General features: G+C 37.0%; 1 protein-coding gene across 1 annotated transcript; it reads left to right on the forward strand.

Moving 5' to 3' along the window:
- The first annotated feature begins 12,325 nt into the window (after positions 1–12,325).
- LOC116662514 (sex-determining region Y protein-like) lies at positions 12,326–13,295 on the forward strand. The gene is given in 3 exon segments (XM_032476209.1): positions 12,326–12,378; positions 12,568–13,210; positions 13,212–13,295. Coding segments are annotated over 3 exon segments (780 nt in total).
- The last annotated feature ends 2,499 nt before the right edge of the window (positions 13,296–15,794 follow it).

Raw genomic sequence — 15,794 nt, forward strand, 5'->3', positions numbered from 1 at the left:
TTCTTTCTTTCTTTTCTTTCTTCTTTCTTTCTTTCTTTCTCTTTCTTCTTTCTTTCTTTCTTCTTCTTTCTTCTTCTTTCTTTCTTTTCTTTCTTTCTTTCTTTCTTTCTCTTTCTTTCTTTCTTTCTTTCTTCTCTTTCTTTCTTCTTTCTTTCTTTCTTTCTTTCTTCTTTCTTTTTTTTTCTTCTTTCTTTCTCTCTTTCTTTCTTTCTTTCTTTCTTTCTTTTTTTCTTTCTTTCTCTCTCTTTCTTTCTCTTTTTCTCTTTCTTTCTTTCTTTTTTCTTCTTTCTTTCTTTCTTTCTTTCTTTCTTTCTTTCTTTCTTCTTTCTTTCTTCTCTTCTTTTCTTCTTTCTTCTTCTTTCTTTCTTCTTTCTTCCTTTTCTTTCCTTTCCTTCTTTCTTATACCCATGTTCAATTCTCTCTCTCTTTTTGTTTTTGTTTTCTTCTTTCTGTCTTCCTGTCTTTTACTCTTTCTTTTCTTTCTATGTGCTCAGTTTTCTTTCTTTCCTTCTTCCTCCCTCCCTCCACACTCTCCCTTCATTTCTTCTAGTCAGCTATTGATCATGGCTGGGAAAGTAATGTTGTTTTTCACAGTGATTTTGTTATATCGGTGCTCAAATAGGAATTTGTATAATCTGTTCTATCCTCTCATTTGTGTATTTACCCTCCACAGAACTTCCTCTTTTGGATTCTACTTCAGATACTTCCAGAGCCCTTTATCGAAACCAGCACCACAATTTTTGCAACTTTTTATTATCTAAATGACCATGTAGGCAAGATCCTATGTCCTATGCACCATGAGGCCAAACAAACTGAAACCTCAGATTTTGGATCAGAGAAAGTTTTATTACAGGCCTGAACAAAGTGAATGTTGTGGCTCATGCTCAAGAAAACCCAAACAGTCAGAAGCATTTAAGCAAAGCTTAAAGGCCAAATAAGCGAGCGGATACATCTCAGGGTACATGATCAGCTCATAAACATTTCTCTGATTGGTTGATATGGAGGTAACAGCGCAGTAAACCCCACCAACCTCTAGACACCAGGAGGTCTGGGAGTCATGTGCTCTTGGTCATCATGTAGTTAATTTCTTCCATTTAGTGATGGTTTTTAGCATCTGAAAAACTCAGGAAATTTACATGAGATACTAATAGCAGAGAGAATAAACAGCAGATGTTCTTGGGAGGGTCTGTCCTGGGAAGGCCCCACAAGTTCCTGCCCCAATACATAAATAGATTTTTGCCAGCTTACGTATTAAATTTCTCTCTTTTTCCCCAGTATTCTCCTTCTTCCTGTTTCAGACTGAAGTATTCTCATTCTTCCAAAATTAACCCCTCTACTTTTTTGTCAGCAATCTCAGTCTTCTACATGAATCATCCCCTTCCTTCTGATATTCTTCCATAGAAGTTAACTTTTGGCCCACTGGCACAAGTGCATCCAGTTTTTGTGGCTTCTGATTCTGAACACCTCCCTAAGAGAGATATGAAATTACAAAATACAGATTTACACACTAAAGTAACTATTTATTGATATGGGAAAAGGCAAATTGCATTTAAAAACACCTGAGCCCCACATCAATCACAGTTTTTATATGATTACAAGTATATTATGGAGATACTCTGCCAAACAATGTGACATTTTTTTTCTTGTATTTTTGTTTTCCATGTGTGACTCATAACCTCGTGTATATTTACATCACCAATCTCTTAGACTAATTGATCTATTTCCTTTCAATGGAATGTAAGCACATCAGCACAGAGGTAATAATGTTACCAAGCTGAATGTGAATCCACTTCTCAATGCGAAGCAAAGCCAATCCACTGACATCAGGTTATAGTGAAGGTAAGCGCAATATTTATTGCAGGGCACAAAGCAAGAAGTCCAGGGAACTCATGCTCAAAAGATACAAACTTCCTGATGACTTTCAGGGAAGGGTTTTTAAAAGCAGGGTGAGGGAGAAGATTACAGGGTGTGTGATCACCTCAGAGACCTCTTCCTGATTGGTTAGAGATGAGGTAACTGGGTGATACTTTGGGAACGATAGTCATCAACTTTCTGGCTCCAACTGATCTGAGGTCCACATGCTGGTGGCCAGAATGCAGTTAAGTATTTCTTCCTGATGGAAGTTTTTCTGCAAAGCAACTGAAAGGTAAATTTCAAGATATTAACTTTAGCCCTTGAAGAAGAACTAAAGGACCTTGACATTACTTAATGCCTAAAATATTATTTTTCTGTCTTGCTTGACAATTTTGTTTCTGCAAGTTCTCCCTTCTCTTCTCCTTGGACCTCAGGGACAGCCTAGGAGGCTGAAGCATCTTTTTACAACCAAGAGTCAGGGGACAAGATGGGGTCTGTCCCCAGGAAGACCCACAAAATATTTCTCAACTTTAATTCCTTATTTATGTATATATTTATTTATTTATTTATATTTACTTACTATCACCCACCCTGAGAGGATGAGAGGAATGGTGTACTGACTCCCCTGGCTACTTCCTCCTAAATGGGGACAAAGTCATTTAATCAAGATTAGAGGAGAGAGAGGGTCACTGACTTTCATTTTAAAGATTTCTTGAGTCTCAGGCTTAGCATCAACCTTTTATACTATGAAAATTTTAATTCTTTCCTTGATTGCTTTGCCACAGCACCTGATCAAGCTTTTGAAAATTAGTAGACATAGTACAGTGAGGATAATGATCAAAATGCACCCTATAGTATTCCCCCAATAGTCCTTCCATTCTGAATGGCAACCAGAAAAATAAATTCTGTAGTTTGACCCCCTTTATGTATGTTCGGTAGCCAAGTAGTCTTTTGAATTAGCCTATATATTTGGGTTTCATCTTTTCCAGGGTTTTAATATGTACATAACAGAGGCTATTAGCCACTAAATATATGCCTTTTTTTTCCTGAGATATAATTTAAAGCTTTTTGTTTGTTTGTTTGTTTAGTATTATTTTGTCTAGATTATCTGGAGCTTTCTGCTGGAGGGTACACCTTTAAGCTTTCTTGTTTATCACTACTCTTCCTAAACCAAGAGAAAGCTTCCAAGAAGAGACCTGGAGACTATAACAGATCATAACATTGCAGTGAGAAGTGATATCAGATATTGCTTTGAGACTGCTTGGTGGTGTCCTTGAGTCTGTTAGGGTTTAGAAAATTCAAATTCTCAGTAATTCAGGAACTTGTCTGAAGCCATATCCGTAGTAATCACTTGGCTCCAGTTTGAATGCCTGAATCACAGTTACTCCATTTTGACTTTTAAATAATGCATTCTTTTATTTCATGGCTAAAGTTGATGTACAAGGTATGTCTATAAGGCCACAGCAGGCTATTTGGGTTAGCCTAAAATTTATGTTAAAACATGTATAAGCCTGATGACTTTCTCATAGATCAATATGTGAAATTTTTCTCCATCATTTCCCCCTTTTGATTGTAATTCTTTGATAGAAAGGATTGATGATGAAAACATTTGTCTGTTGATGCCAGGGTTGTTGCTGGCCATCCTAGGCCCTCAGTGAGAGGCCTAGTTTACATATACACATAACTATATGTATATAACTATAACTATATTTATATCTGCCTACTTATGCAACTTGAGGGAAATCTAATCAGTCACAGTGAATAAGCTCAGAAGTCTGTTAACGGGGAAATATTTTATAGGCTATATATTTTATCAATTATGAATCTTTTCCACAAATATTGTACAGGTCCCTCAGACAGTGGACTGAAATCAAGCAGGCATACATGTCACGAGGTATACACTGTGGCAGTTTCACTGGGGAATTTTACCTTCATTTTGAAGGAGAGGCAAACAATTGGCAAACAATTTTATGGGACCATAAGGGTTTCTATGAGAATTCTTTAATATCTTACCCAGTTCTGTGACATTACCTGAAAGCTGTCAGAAATAGATACCCATCAATAAGTTCTTTTTATTAATCTTCTTGAAGATGAAGCATTTTTGACAAAAATCGGAGAGAAACAATAACATTCTATAAAAGACAAAAGTCTTAAGATGTCATGATTTAAGATCTGATTATAATTAACTGATAAGAAAAGCATAGCCAAGTTGCTGTGACAGGTAACATTTCAAGATAGTATCTAGAATTATGATTGATAACAATATACTAGGACATTCTTAAATTTTGAGAACTTCATATAATTTCTAGGACATCTATATTAATGGCCCTTGCCCTTAAGTAAGTAAGTTAATATACCAAATAGTCCTAACTAGTTTAATATTTCTCTCTGACATGCTTCAGTTGCCCTTTGAAATGACCCCAGTTTTATCTAGAGGTCAAAACCACTTCATTTAGAATTTGAAGTAAAACAAGACAATATTCTAAGAAAACTTCGTGCTGTTAACAAAGAAAAGCAAACTCCAGTCTTGTGAGAGCTCATTTTGATAACAAAATTATTTACTTAATTAAAGTTAATCTAATCTTAGCCAGACTTGAATACACACACAATTTCTCAGGCTTCCCTTTACAGAAAATTTCCACAAATCTCCCTATCCACATTGTTTGTCCCTTACTTTATTTCCTGCCCAGAACCAATCAGCTGTAGTACAAAATTTATTTTCCCTTAGCAGAAATATCTTCATTCTTTATACCTACAGCAAAGCTATAAATACAGACATACATAGATATACACATACAAGTATAAATATTCCTATCCAGATTCTTTTCAATTATAGGATATTGCAAGATACTGAATATTGTTCTCTGTGCCATATGGTAGGTCCTGGTTGTTTATCTATTTTGTATATAACAGTGGGTATCTTTTTATTCCCAAACTCCAAATGTATTCCTCTACCTCCCTTTCCCCCTTTGGAAACCATGTTTGTTTCCTATGTCTGTGAGTCTAATTCTGTTTTGTAGGTAAATTTGTTTGTAACTTTTTTAGAGTCCACACATAGGTGATAGCATCATATGATATTTGCCTTTCTCTGTCTGACTTACTGCACTTAGTATGATGATCTCTAAGTCCATCCATGTTGCTACAAATGGCATTATGGTTTTCTCTTTTTATGAATGGTTACTATTCCATTATATATGTGGTACTGTGTGTGTGGGGGTGTGTGTGCATGTGTGTGTGAACACGTATGAGTTACATATAGCAAATTCTTTATTCATTTATCTGTGCATGGGCATTTAGGTTGCTTCTATGTCTTGGCTATTGTAAGTAATGCTGTAATGAATATTGGGGATGTATCCTACTTTCTTTACACAGTGAAATGTTTTACTTATTTTATCTAGCAGCTTGAAATGCATATACATTGTCATTTTTAACCTTCAAAGCCCTTAATCTGCAGGAAAAACCAAGTAGCAAGCTATTGTGAACTGTTTGTCATACTAGCATTTTGTAATTGGAAAACTTATATGCACATTCCATAGCCTTCAAAAAGTACACCTTCTCACATTAAAATTTATTTCCTCAATGCATTGCAAAGCATGTGTCCAATAAACCTAAACAGCTTTAGCTTTTCATTCAGAAAAATACAAAAATAGTTAAATTTCAACGTCTCTAACGATCTATTTTACAGTGTGTGATCTTATTTAAAAACGACGGAGAGCTTCAATGAATTCTCATCATTTAACTTAATTTAGCATAACCCTAAGTCTCAAGTTAACAAAAATTTGAAGAAACTATTTTAGAGAGACATAGATAAAACATAATTATTTCCAAAGGGTTTACCTAAAAGATTGTATCTGATTTATCTCTATTTCATTCCTTATGACAATATTACCATGCCAAGTTAACTTTTTCCTTGTTGACATAATTTGAAGCAGATAAAATATGAACTTATTGTATTTCAGGAAGTATAGCTACAATAAAGATTTATAGTTAATGCATATGTGATGCTAAACACATCTGTATTCATTAAACTAATAGGCTTAAAGAAGCTTTAATACTAGAATTTAATTTAATGCTAAATATGACCCAGATCCGATGAGACTGAAAATAATCCGTGTTCATTTCCTTTATATTTAGACATTTGATAGATCAGAATTTACTTTCCATTAAGACAGTTGAATAGAGCTCACTTACAATTTCTTTTTTCCTAGAGACAATAATCAGAGATCTCATAAGTTTAACACTTAGTCATGAATCAGGTCTTTTAATGTAGAGCTTATTAGTTTATGTAACAGCTGAACTAGTTTAACTCACTTGATTCTTAAAAGACCTCTCCCCATACCCCTTTTATGTTTTCAGGTTTAACTGATTAAGCCTGAGCTTTGTAAGAGAGCAGGACCCTAGGGGTCTCCTCTGGAAAGACCCCTCCCCCCAAGCCTCTGTTTAGCTCCTCTCTGAAGTACCTAGTTAGTAGTATCTGATGTACAGTTCCTTGGTAGACTTCCAGAAGATAAAATCCCCAGCAAAAGGAAGAAATTAACTATATGATGCCCAGAAGCATGTAGCTCCCTGAGCTACTAAATGCTTGAGGATTGATGTTAACCCCAGTGACACTGCCATGTTACCTAACCATCAGCCAATCAGAGAATTGTTCAGGAGCTGGGCACTTACCCTGTGACATCCTTCCTTCATCTGGCCTTTACAAATGATTTACTGAATCCCTGTCATGATTTTTGGGTTTTATAGCACAAGCTGCCCATCCTCCTAATACTGAGGCCTTTATAATAAACACTGCCCTATCCTTCACCACAGCCGGGTGTCAGTAGTTTAGCTTAACTGTGCATGAAGAAGTGGACCCAAGTTTGTTTGGTAGCCGAATTACATGGTGGGCCAATGGGCTTCTTGTGACCTTAATTCCTGGAGCTTTTTTAAGCTGGAGTCATTTCATTAGATTTTAAGTGTCTTGGGTTCTCCCTCTGCTACTGTATGGACCACTGCGGGTGCTCAGGTCATTGGGTGGCCAGATCTTGTTTGTGTCCCTGGTAGAAAATACTGTTAATTACAATGAACAGTTTTCCCTATAAGGACAGGGGTGGTGTGAGGATTTGCCTCTACCACTTTCCCAAGACTCTCAGCTACCTGATGGGTCCAAGAGGTCTCTAATGGTACAAGGCTCTGGATCCTCCTTGAGTTCAGGCAAGGCAGAGAATTCTGCTCTGGGCCACCGAAACTGTCAACTGAAGAAGAAAAAGTGCATGCTAAAAACTGATAATTATGTTTTACTTGGCAGAATTTCTGAGGACTTCAAGCCTTGGAGGCAATCTCTCAGCTCTGGGGGACTGCTCTGAAGAGGGAGGTTGGGAGGGAACCACATGTATAGGAGCTTTACCACAAAACCCAGATAGTCAGAACATCAAAAGATTACTGTTAATTAAAGAAATCCAGGCACCTCAAGTTAAAAATTTTAGGGCTTCTCTATGTATGGGAGGATGCAGGATTGGCTCATTTATATCACTCTCTTGATAGTCACCTTAGCTATCGAGGACTTGAGTCTTGTTCTTTCCCATCCTGAGTCTCCTCGTGGTGTCCAGTTGTGGGTAGCTGCAGTGGCTGAGGACTTGGCAGTGGGCAGTCTGCTTGGCTGTATCCTGAGTTCCTTCAGGGATCATCATTCGGGCAGGTTTTTTGATTTGATGGCAACAACATTCTTTGTTTACTGATATGGCAGGCAAACATTTTCATCTACATGCAGCAACAGAAGAGAGATCCTTAAAAATAAGGGAGGTCAAAAGTGACCTTCAGCTTATAGAAAAGCACAGGTAAGACAAAACATGTCTGAGCTGGTTACAGGAATTAGAAAGAGTAGCTCACACTTATGCATCAGAAGTTAAATGAAAGAAGAGATGAAAGAAGACAGGCCACCTGTGTGTTTCAAGGTAGAAAGTGTTAGAGCAGGCAGATAACTAGATATGAACTGGAAAATGGGGGCAGAGGCCAAATGGCAGGAAACCATGCATCTCGTAAAGAATGTGAGGGGTTCACTGGGCAGATGGAGGAAAGCAGGAACCCCTAGAATGATTAAGAAACCACACATTTTGGAGTGACAAGTGGCTTGGAGGCAGACACAGAACAGTGGGGTAAAGGCAGGACTCTCCATTGTCTGAGTGTAACCTTTTGCTCATTATGCTCTCATTACAAGAAATTAACCTTGCAGTTTACATGTACCCATCATGCACTGATGCCACAACACTTCCAATTTAGACTAAGTAAGAACAACACCCCCTCTCCCTTTGGAAGGTGGAGCTGGGATGGGAATCAGGGAATGAGACCCCAACCCCCTCCATCGCCAATGAATATTCCACCCAATCATTTTTGCACTGCATACAACCAGCTTGTCAAAGAAACTCAGGGCAAGCTGCTCATCAAAGCCTGCCTGCTCTCCCCTTGAGGGCAAGCTATCACTTAAATTCTCACTTTACTCTGTTGACCTCTGTGTCCCCTCTCTGAATTATTTCTGCATGGAGATAAGAGACTTCTCTCTAGTAACAGAGAAGGATTGCATTGTAATCAGTTTCCTATTTAAATATTTTAGATCTATCTAGCAGGTGGTTGAACTTTAATACCATCGGTTTAAAACTGACATGGGAAATTGCCTGGGCTATACCAATTTTTAGGCACTCTCCTATGTATTGGAAAGGTCCAAACAGTAAATTAAAATAAAACGTTCAACTGAGGTTAGAGACAAAAACAAGCAGCGTTATTTTACAGTCGTTAACTAATTGTTGTAGACAAGTATTTGTGACATTCTTTTTTTCTGGTAACTTTTTCCCTTTCACCCCAGATTAATTAGGAGACCCTAGAAAGGAGATAACGATAAACTCAACTCTATTTAGGGATATCAGATTGTATATGAACCACTTAATTAAAGTCTTTTAAGAATTAAATGACTGAGCATTAATTTGTATCCAACTCGTTAAAATATATATATTTCTTTTTCAGATATTTAAGTCCAGGCTATGTTTGTTTTAAAAAAACAGCAAGATTTAAAAGATGCATGCATATGCATATGAACATACATACATGCACGCATGATGGAGTAGAGAACAAAGTAACCTCCCTGATGCCAAAAATCCAGCAGTTTGCTTTCTCTCCCTTACTGCTTTTATGCTGAACAATGCCCCAATTATTCCTTGCACTTTTTAACCCAGAAGCTATGCTCCAGGAGGGAAGTAATGGGCTGATGATCTCAGAGGAATGGGCAGACCCTCTGGAGTTCCCCTATGACATAAGAAACATTCATGGAGGTTAAGAGGAATGTAGCACCCTATAAAGTGCCCTGAATGTTATCACCTTCCTGTTCCATCCAATTGTTCTGCAAAACCTCAAAGCCTCAAACCTATGAGGGAGTCACAGTCTCTAAGATATTAGCCTGCTGGAAAATGCTGCCTCCGTGTCTCAATCTGGCTTTCAGGGTCCAGAGGACAGTTTTGCAGCAACATGCATACATGCATAAATAGAATTTAAAGATATTTGACTCCAAAGTCCCAAAGGAAATTATCTATTAATAAAACTTTAAAGAAACCCTAAATTTATTATTATTCTGTTCAATCATTTCACTTATTTGATAGTGTCCTTTGATGCACAAATACTTTAAAGAATTACCCCTGTGGTCTTTATATTTTCTTTCACTGTGTGTTTCTTTCATGTCCTCTGTATCACTAGGCTTAAAAAAAAATCTCACAGGCAAACTGTACAGGAACTGGACACATAAGTGGATTTGTGTTAGTAATCTACTACTGGTAAAATGGGGTTATCATACAGCAACATATGTTCACATGTGGGGATGAGTTCATATTTACACACTAGGGTAAATTATCCTAAAGCACCACATCCCAGGTGGTGGCAAGTTGAAGGGACTGGAAAAGTGACAATTACTAGCCTCTATAGGATTGGTCACCTGGAGATGCCATGATGCCATTCTACACCTTATGATTTTGCTGATTGTTGATCCATGATTTGTTGTTTGAATTATGGCTATAAAATCAATTTATCCCATCCCCAAGTTGGGTTCACCATTTGGAAGGCCCTAGGCTGCTGTGAGTCCCAATTGCCCAGCAAAGCTATAAAGCTGCCTCGTTCCTGCTAAGCTCTAAGATACTGTCTCTGAGTTATTTGGCTCAGTGAGGGATGGGGCTGATCTTCCAGCAACAGGTTGATTGAGGGAAAGTAATGTAACAGCTGTTGAGACACAGTCAATAATGAATAAGTAATGCAACAGTGACTTAAAATTTTCTTTACTGAGTTTGGAACACAGAAATGGTATCCCACTTACTCAGGAGTTCAGGGGAGTTTTTTTTTACCCTCTAGTATCAAGGCTTAATATTGTAAGACCTGTTAAACATTGTGCCTTGTCATAGTGAATGGAAATCAGCCCTGCTTCTGAGATTAAAATGAGGTGAAACATTAGTAATACACTACAAGGAACACTAGGTAAACTATTGATACCATATTACCCAGTAGCCCTTGCTTCCCCTTCTCCTTATCTCCATTTCTGAATGTAAATTGTTCTTATACACTCTGATTTTTGCTGCTGCTGCTGCTGTTGTTGTTGTTGTTTTAAGTGGATTATCTCTTTCCTTCCTTTTCACTCCTTTTGTTAATTGAAGCATTGAAGAAATATTGCAATAAACATATATATGCCAGGTACCATCCAGGAGCAAGAGGTCTAAAAAACAATACAATCACTTTTTTATTTAAACATTATTGCCTCCTCTCTCACCCAGATAACTTCCTCCCACCCCTTCATATAATTATATACATATCTGTGAGTTCTTTTTATTTCTTTTTTTTGATAATATGAATATACATAACAGTCATTTTAACCATTGAAAGTGTACGATTCCTTAGCTTACATAAATTTCCATTCTTGTGCAACCCGTACCTAGTCCCAGAACATTTCATCACCTCGAGAATGAAACACTGCACCTCTTAGCAGTTACTCCCCACACCCCTCCCTCTTCAACCACTGCTACTCTGGTTCCTGTCTCTGTCTTCCTGCCGCTCCTGGTATTTCATAGGAGTGAAATCATTCAGTTTGTGTCCTCCTGTGTCTGTCTTTTCTCCACACATATTTTTGGGTGATGTTTTCAAGGTCGGCCCGTGGTGGACAATGTATCAGTTTTTGCCTTTTAATATAATTTTGAAGTGGCATACATTCTTTTCTCATATATTCAACAATTTCCAGCTTTAAAAATCTGCTTTAATGTGTGAGTGCAATCTAACCATTTGATTCTGTGATAAGATATCTGTATTAAATTGGGTCAAGAGGCACTATACTCACATTTTATTTGGATCTTGAATACTAAATTTTGCTAGATGACTAGCATACAGATTATGGGATCTATAACCAGTCTTTTGACTGAATAAATTTAATTTTTGTTTGGAGTTCCTAATATTAATGTATCATAATATGTATGGCTTAAATCACATTTTGTTCTGCAGATTATTTGCATGTGATGCAGGGATCATTTAAATTTTATTTTCTGAGGAAGTTTGGCATCATCCCTATGCGGTCTTGGTGAGACTTTGTTTTTCTTTTTCATGGGCTATGTCCTCAGTAATCTATAGTTGTCTCTCCCACTTCCCAAGTATGGTTTTAAAACTTGTATGGAGGAAGTTTCCTCCTACTTTTCAACATGCAAATGTATTGACAAATTCCAAGTGTGCCTTAAGGATTGATTTGTGAGGGGAACTTTGCCTATTTCATTTGGGAAACTATGACCTTTTAATTTTGTCCTAAGTTTGAACTAGAATATAAAAGGATGGTAAATTTGGAGGCTGTAATTTAGAGATTTAGATATGGAAAGCACTTTCTGTTTTGTGTTCCTTTTTGATCCTTAGTTATGTAAAAGTGCAGAAGAGACTGAAAAGCAAAAGAGAGTGGCAGTGTACAGAAAACCAAGCCAAACTAAAACAAAACCCCCAAACAAAAAACACATCCCTTTTAAGTGTTATGGTAATGCGACCAAACATCAGGAGTTCCAAGGTCATCGTACTCCGTTTTTTCTTTTAATGGAAATTTTTTATATCTAACTTTAATTGTTCCCTGAGGTTGGCAACATAAGTTTATAATAATACTCTGATAGTCATCAGCATAAATAAAAGGGTAGAATTCTCTGTTGTTTGCCACTGTAAAGCTTACATAGAATTTTCAATTGTACTTCAGTTAGAAGTGAAGAAACAAGGAGGTGGTTATTAGCATGGATGGAATATCACGTGTGTTCAATAGAATCAGGCTGTCTTTAATGTTTGTGTTTACAATAACATTCGCAACATATATTCATAGTGATAAACAGTTCCTTAGTGTTTCTGCTGCAACTTCACCCTTTGATTAAGGGGATAATAAAGTATTAACGACAAAGTTATTTCATATTTTTAAAGGAAGGTTTACAGCCTTCAGTGTGTCAGATCAGATATGAACCGGAAAGCAGAGGGCTATATCCTATTAAGCAGTTTGCTTGAGAATGGGTAAGTCTGGTTGGGCTTTGGCTGACAGCCCAGACAGCTTTGAGGGGAGATGTTGCTGGGGGCGGAGAAATAAGTATGTCACTACAAAAGTTACAGCAAGAAAGTCTATGATAGAAACAACCTTTGAATAGTAAGGTAATTTTTGGAAGACTTTCACCTTCAAATTCTGCTTCCTCCCCCATTTTAAAGCAATGCAATCATATGCTTTCTGCTATGTTTGCGGAAACTGAATGGTGATAATTACAGCTCAGCGGTACAGCAACAAAATATCCTTTCCTTCAGGAAAGCCTCCTCGCTACTTCAGAGAGACAATCGTAGCTCAAAAGATCTGTATGAAACTGGAGGAAACAGTAGAGAGTGCATGAAGGACCGCGTCAAGCGACCCATGAACGCTTTCATTGTATGGGCTCGTGATCAAAGGCGAAAGGTGGCTCTAGAGAATACCAAAATGCAGAACGCAGAGATCAGCAAGCGGCTGGGATACCAGTGGAAATTACTTACAGAAGCTGAAAAGCGGCCGTTCTTCGAGGAGGCGCAGAGACTCCGGGCCATACATCGGGACAAATACCCGGACTGTAAATACCAACCTCGTCAGAAGACCGAGGGGCTACCGAGAAGTGACAAATCATTTCCCACAGACCCTTCAACACTATGCAGCCAGGTACATGTAGACGACCGTTTGTACTCCTTCACATACACGGACCATTGTGCCAAGACACCGCAGTCACGAATGGAAGGCCCGTTAAGTCCCTCACAACGGATGAGCATTACCAGCTCACTCCCTCAGCAAGAGCACTGCAGCAACTGGACAAGCCTGCACCACAATAGGGTGGACACTGGCTACACAGATCTGTGTGGATGGTCCCTTTTACTGTAGTTTGCAGCCTGGACATTCTCACCGTTACTTTTGGTGTTGATTTCCGTACTCTGGCTAGCAAAGACCCCATTCATCCGATTTCGACCATTTTTTCACCTGTGGCTACTTTCAAAATAAGGCATGTAAACATGTTTTATGTGTAAAGAATTAGGACGTTGTCACATATGAACTCAGCCTGTATTATGGTTGCTTAAAAGAGTACTATCTTGATAAGAAAGTATCTAACTGTTTCAGTTCCAAGGCCAACCTGTTTCTTCTTTTGATGGAACAGTTCTTATACATAATTTTAGTTGCTCCCGAGATTGGCCATTAAATAGGTGTTAGTATAAAGTACTATTGACAATTGTCAGCAGAGATAATAAAATTCTCACTGTATGTTAAAGACTGCAATTCAAAACTATAGTGCTGAGAAAACATACACTAATTCAAGCTATGGGTAAAGGGTAGGAAGTCACACTTCACTGGAAAACTTCCTACTGTCTTAAGCAGTCCCTTGTAGAAGGTCTGTTTGTTGGTCTTTTCAGCCACTTGTGTGTCTTTGTAAGCTGCATGTAATTACAGAAGAGATATGTATGTTCTATTTTCTTTGACAGTTTATTTTGCATCCTCCTCCCAGTGTGAAAAAAAATACAACTCAATTCCTTTGCACCAGACAAATCTGCACTTACTTATGTCTACTTTGGACACATTATAACAGCTATCTGGTAAAATGAAATCTTTAATTAGCTCAGTATGGGACTCATGGTTTCACCTCTTTCCCAAAAACTATTCTTTTACCCATTGGGGATGGACTAGTTTCTGCTGTCAGCTAACTTTAGCTTTATGGGGGTGAGGTGGGTGTAGTAAGAAGGGCACAGACCTATAGTATCAAGCATATGAATATTCAGATTATGATGGTGGGGAAATGGGGTGTGGATGACACAGACTGGTTAATCTGATGAGATGTCAATGGGAGTGTAAATTCAAAAGCTCTGAATATTTTGCATGCAGACTAAAGTAGAAAACTTTTCAGTTTGCAAAGGAAAGCATCACTTTTTCAGAGTAAATATAAATGGGTGGCCTATATACAGATGGATGTGCATATAGGTATATGGATACAGACATATAGCTAGATAAATACACATATATCTCATATCAAAATCCACCTTCCCATACATATATTCCAAAACTTTAAGGAAAAAGAAACCTCCATTAATAAAAGTCAAAACACAAATGTACTATGTATTAGAAAGAATTGTCTCAATTTGAAAGTAACTTCACGGTAAATAGGTGTGAATTTCACAGACTATATTGCTTAATCACAGATTTATGACCCCAAAATGAGAATTGTAAACTGCAATAACCTCTTAAACAACTACATTAGCTACTTTGTATTTTTAAATATTTTACATACATTTTATACACATATATACTTATGTTTTATGTTTAAAACCAATCTTTCTGTGTGTTCAGAAATAACCTCCACTCTGACCTCCATCAAAGTAGGTTCAAAATAGGTAAAAATTCCTTTTCTTGAACTTCAAATAAAGGCAAATATAAAATGTTATGTCTAGTTTCTTTTGCTTAATATGATTTCAGTGATGTTCCAGTTCTTTGTTATAGAAAATATTCTTTCATTCCATTTCCAATAGACATGTGAATGGACACTTTCTACTTTTAGCTTCTCTTTGTACATTTGTGTACTTGGCCATGAGAGAACATTTACCTGTCTCTGCTGTGTATAATCCTAGGAAATATATGTATATATTTCAGCAAGTTTTTCAACAAGCATTGCAACAAATATACTTGTATTTTCTAATAAATATTTGCCACTTTTTAAAATACCAACACTTAAAAATATTTGGGGATACAAACTAAGAGCATGGCTTCTAGATGCAATGTGGATCTGATTATTTTCTCAGCCACTGACTAGACCTGACATTGAATAAATGGCTTTAGCTTTCTCGTCCTCTGTTTCCTCAACTCTGAGGGGTAGTATTAATAACAAAGGTGATGATAATAATAAACATAAAATGAATAAATAAATAAAATAAATAAATAAATAAATAAATAAATAATAAATAAAAGAATAAACAGATAAATAAATAATAAATAAATAAATAAAAGGACAACAGAGCCAACCTCACCGGGGTTTTGTGAAGACTAATTAAGTTAATGTGTGTAACGATTCAATGATTAAGTATATATAGAGCACTTAGAACCTAGCTCAGTATTGGCAAAGCATTAACTAGTAACAATGATTATAATAATAACAAATAACAACACCAAAATCTACTTCAGTCAGATGCTGTGAAGACTAAACTTATTAAAGTGTATAGGATTCAAAGAGTAAGTGTATATAAACCACTAAGAAGGGAGGTTTATATTATTAAAAGATGATCAAAAAACGGCAAGACTACATCAAAAGGATGCCATGAATATTAATATTTATGGTGTATGGGATTCAATGAGTAAAGTATACAATGTACTGAGAACAGAGGTCACCCTCAGTAAAAGCTAACCAACGACCATCATCGACAGTAAAAGTACTAATAACACA

Source organism: Camelus ferus, unplaced genomic scaffold, assembly GCF_009834535.1.
Source record: "Camelus ferus isolate YT-003-E unplaced genomic scaffold, BCGSAC_Cfer_1.0 contig2945, whole genome shotgun sequence".
In the NCBI taxonomy this organism is placed as follows: domain Eukaryota; kingdom Metazoa; phylum Chordata; class Mammalia; order Artiodactyla; family Camelidae; genus Camelus; species Camelus ferus.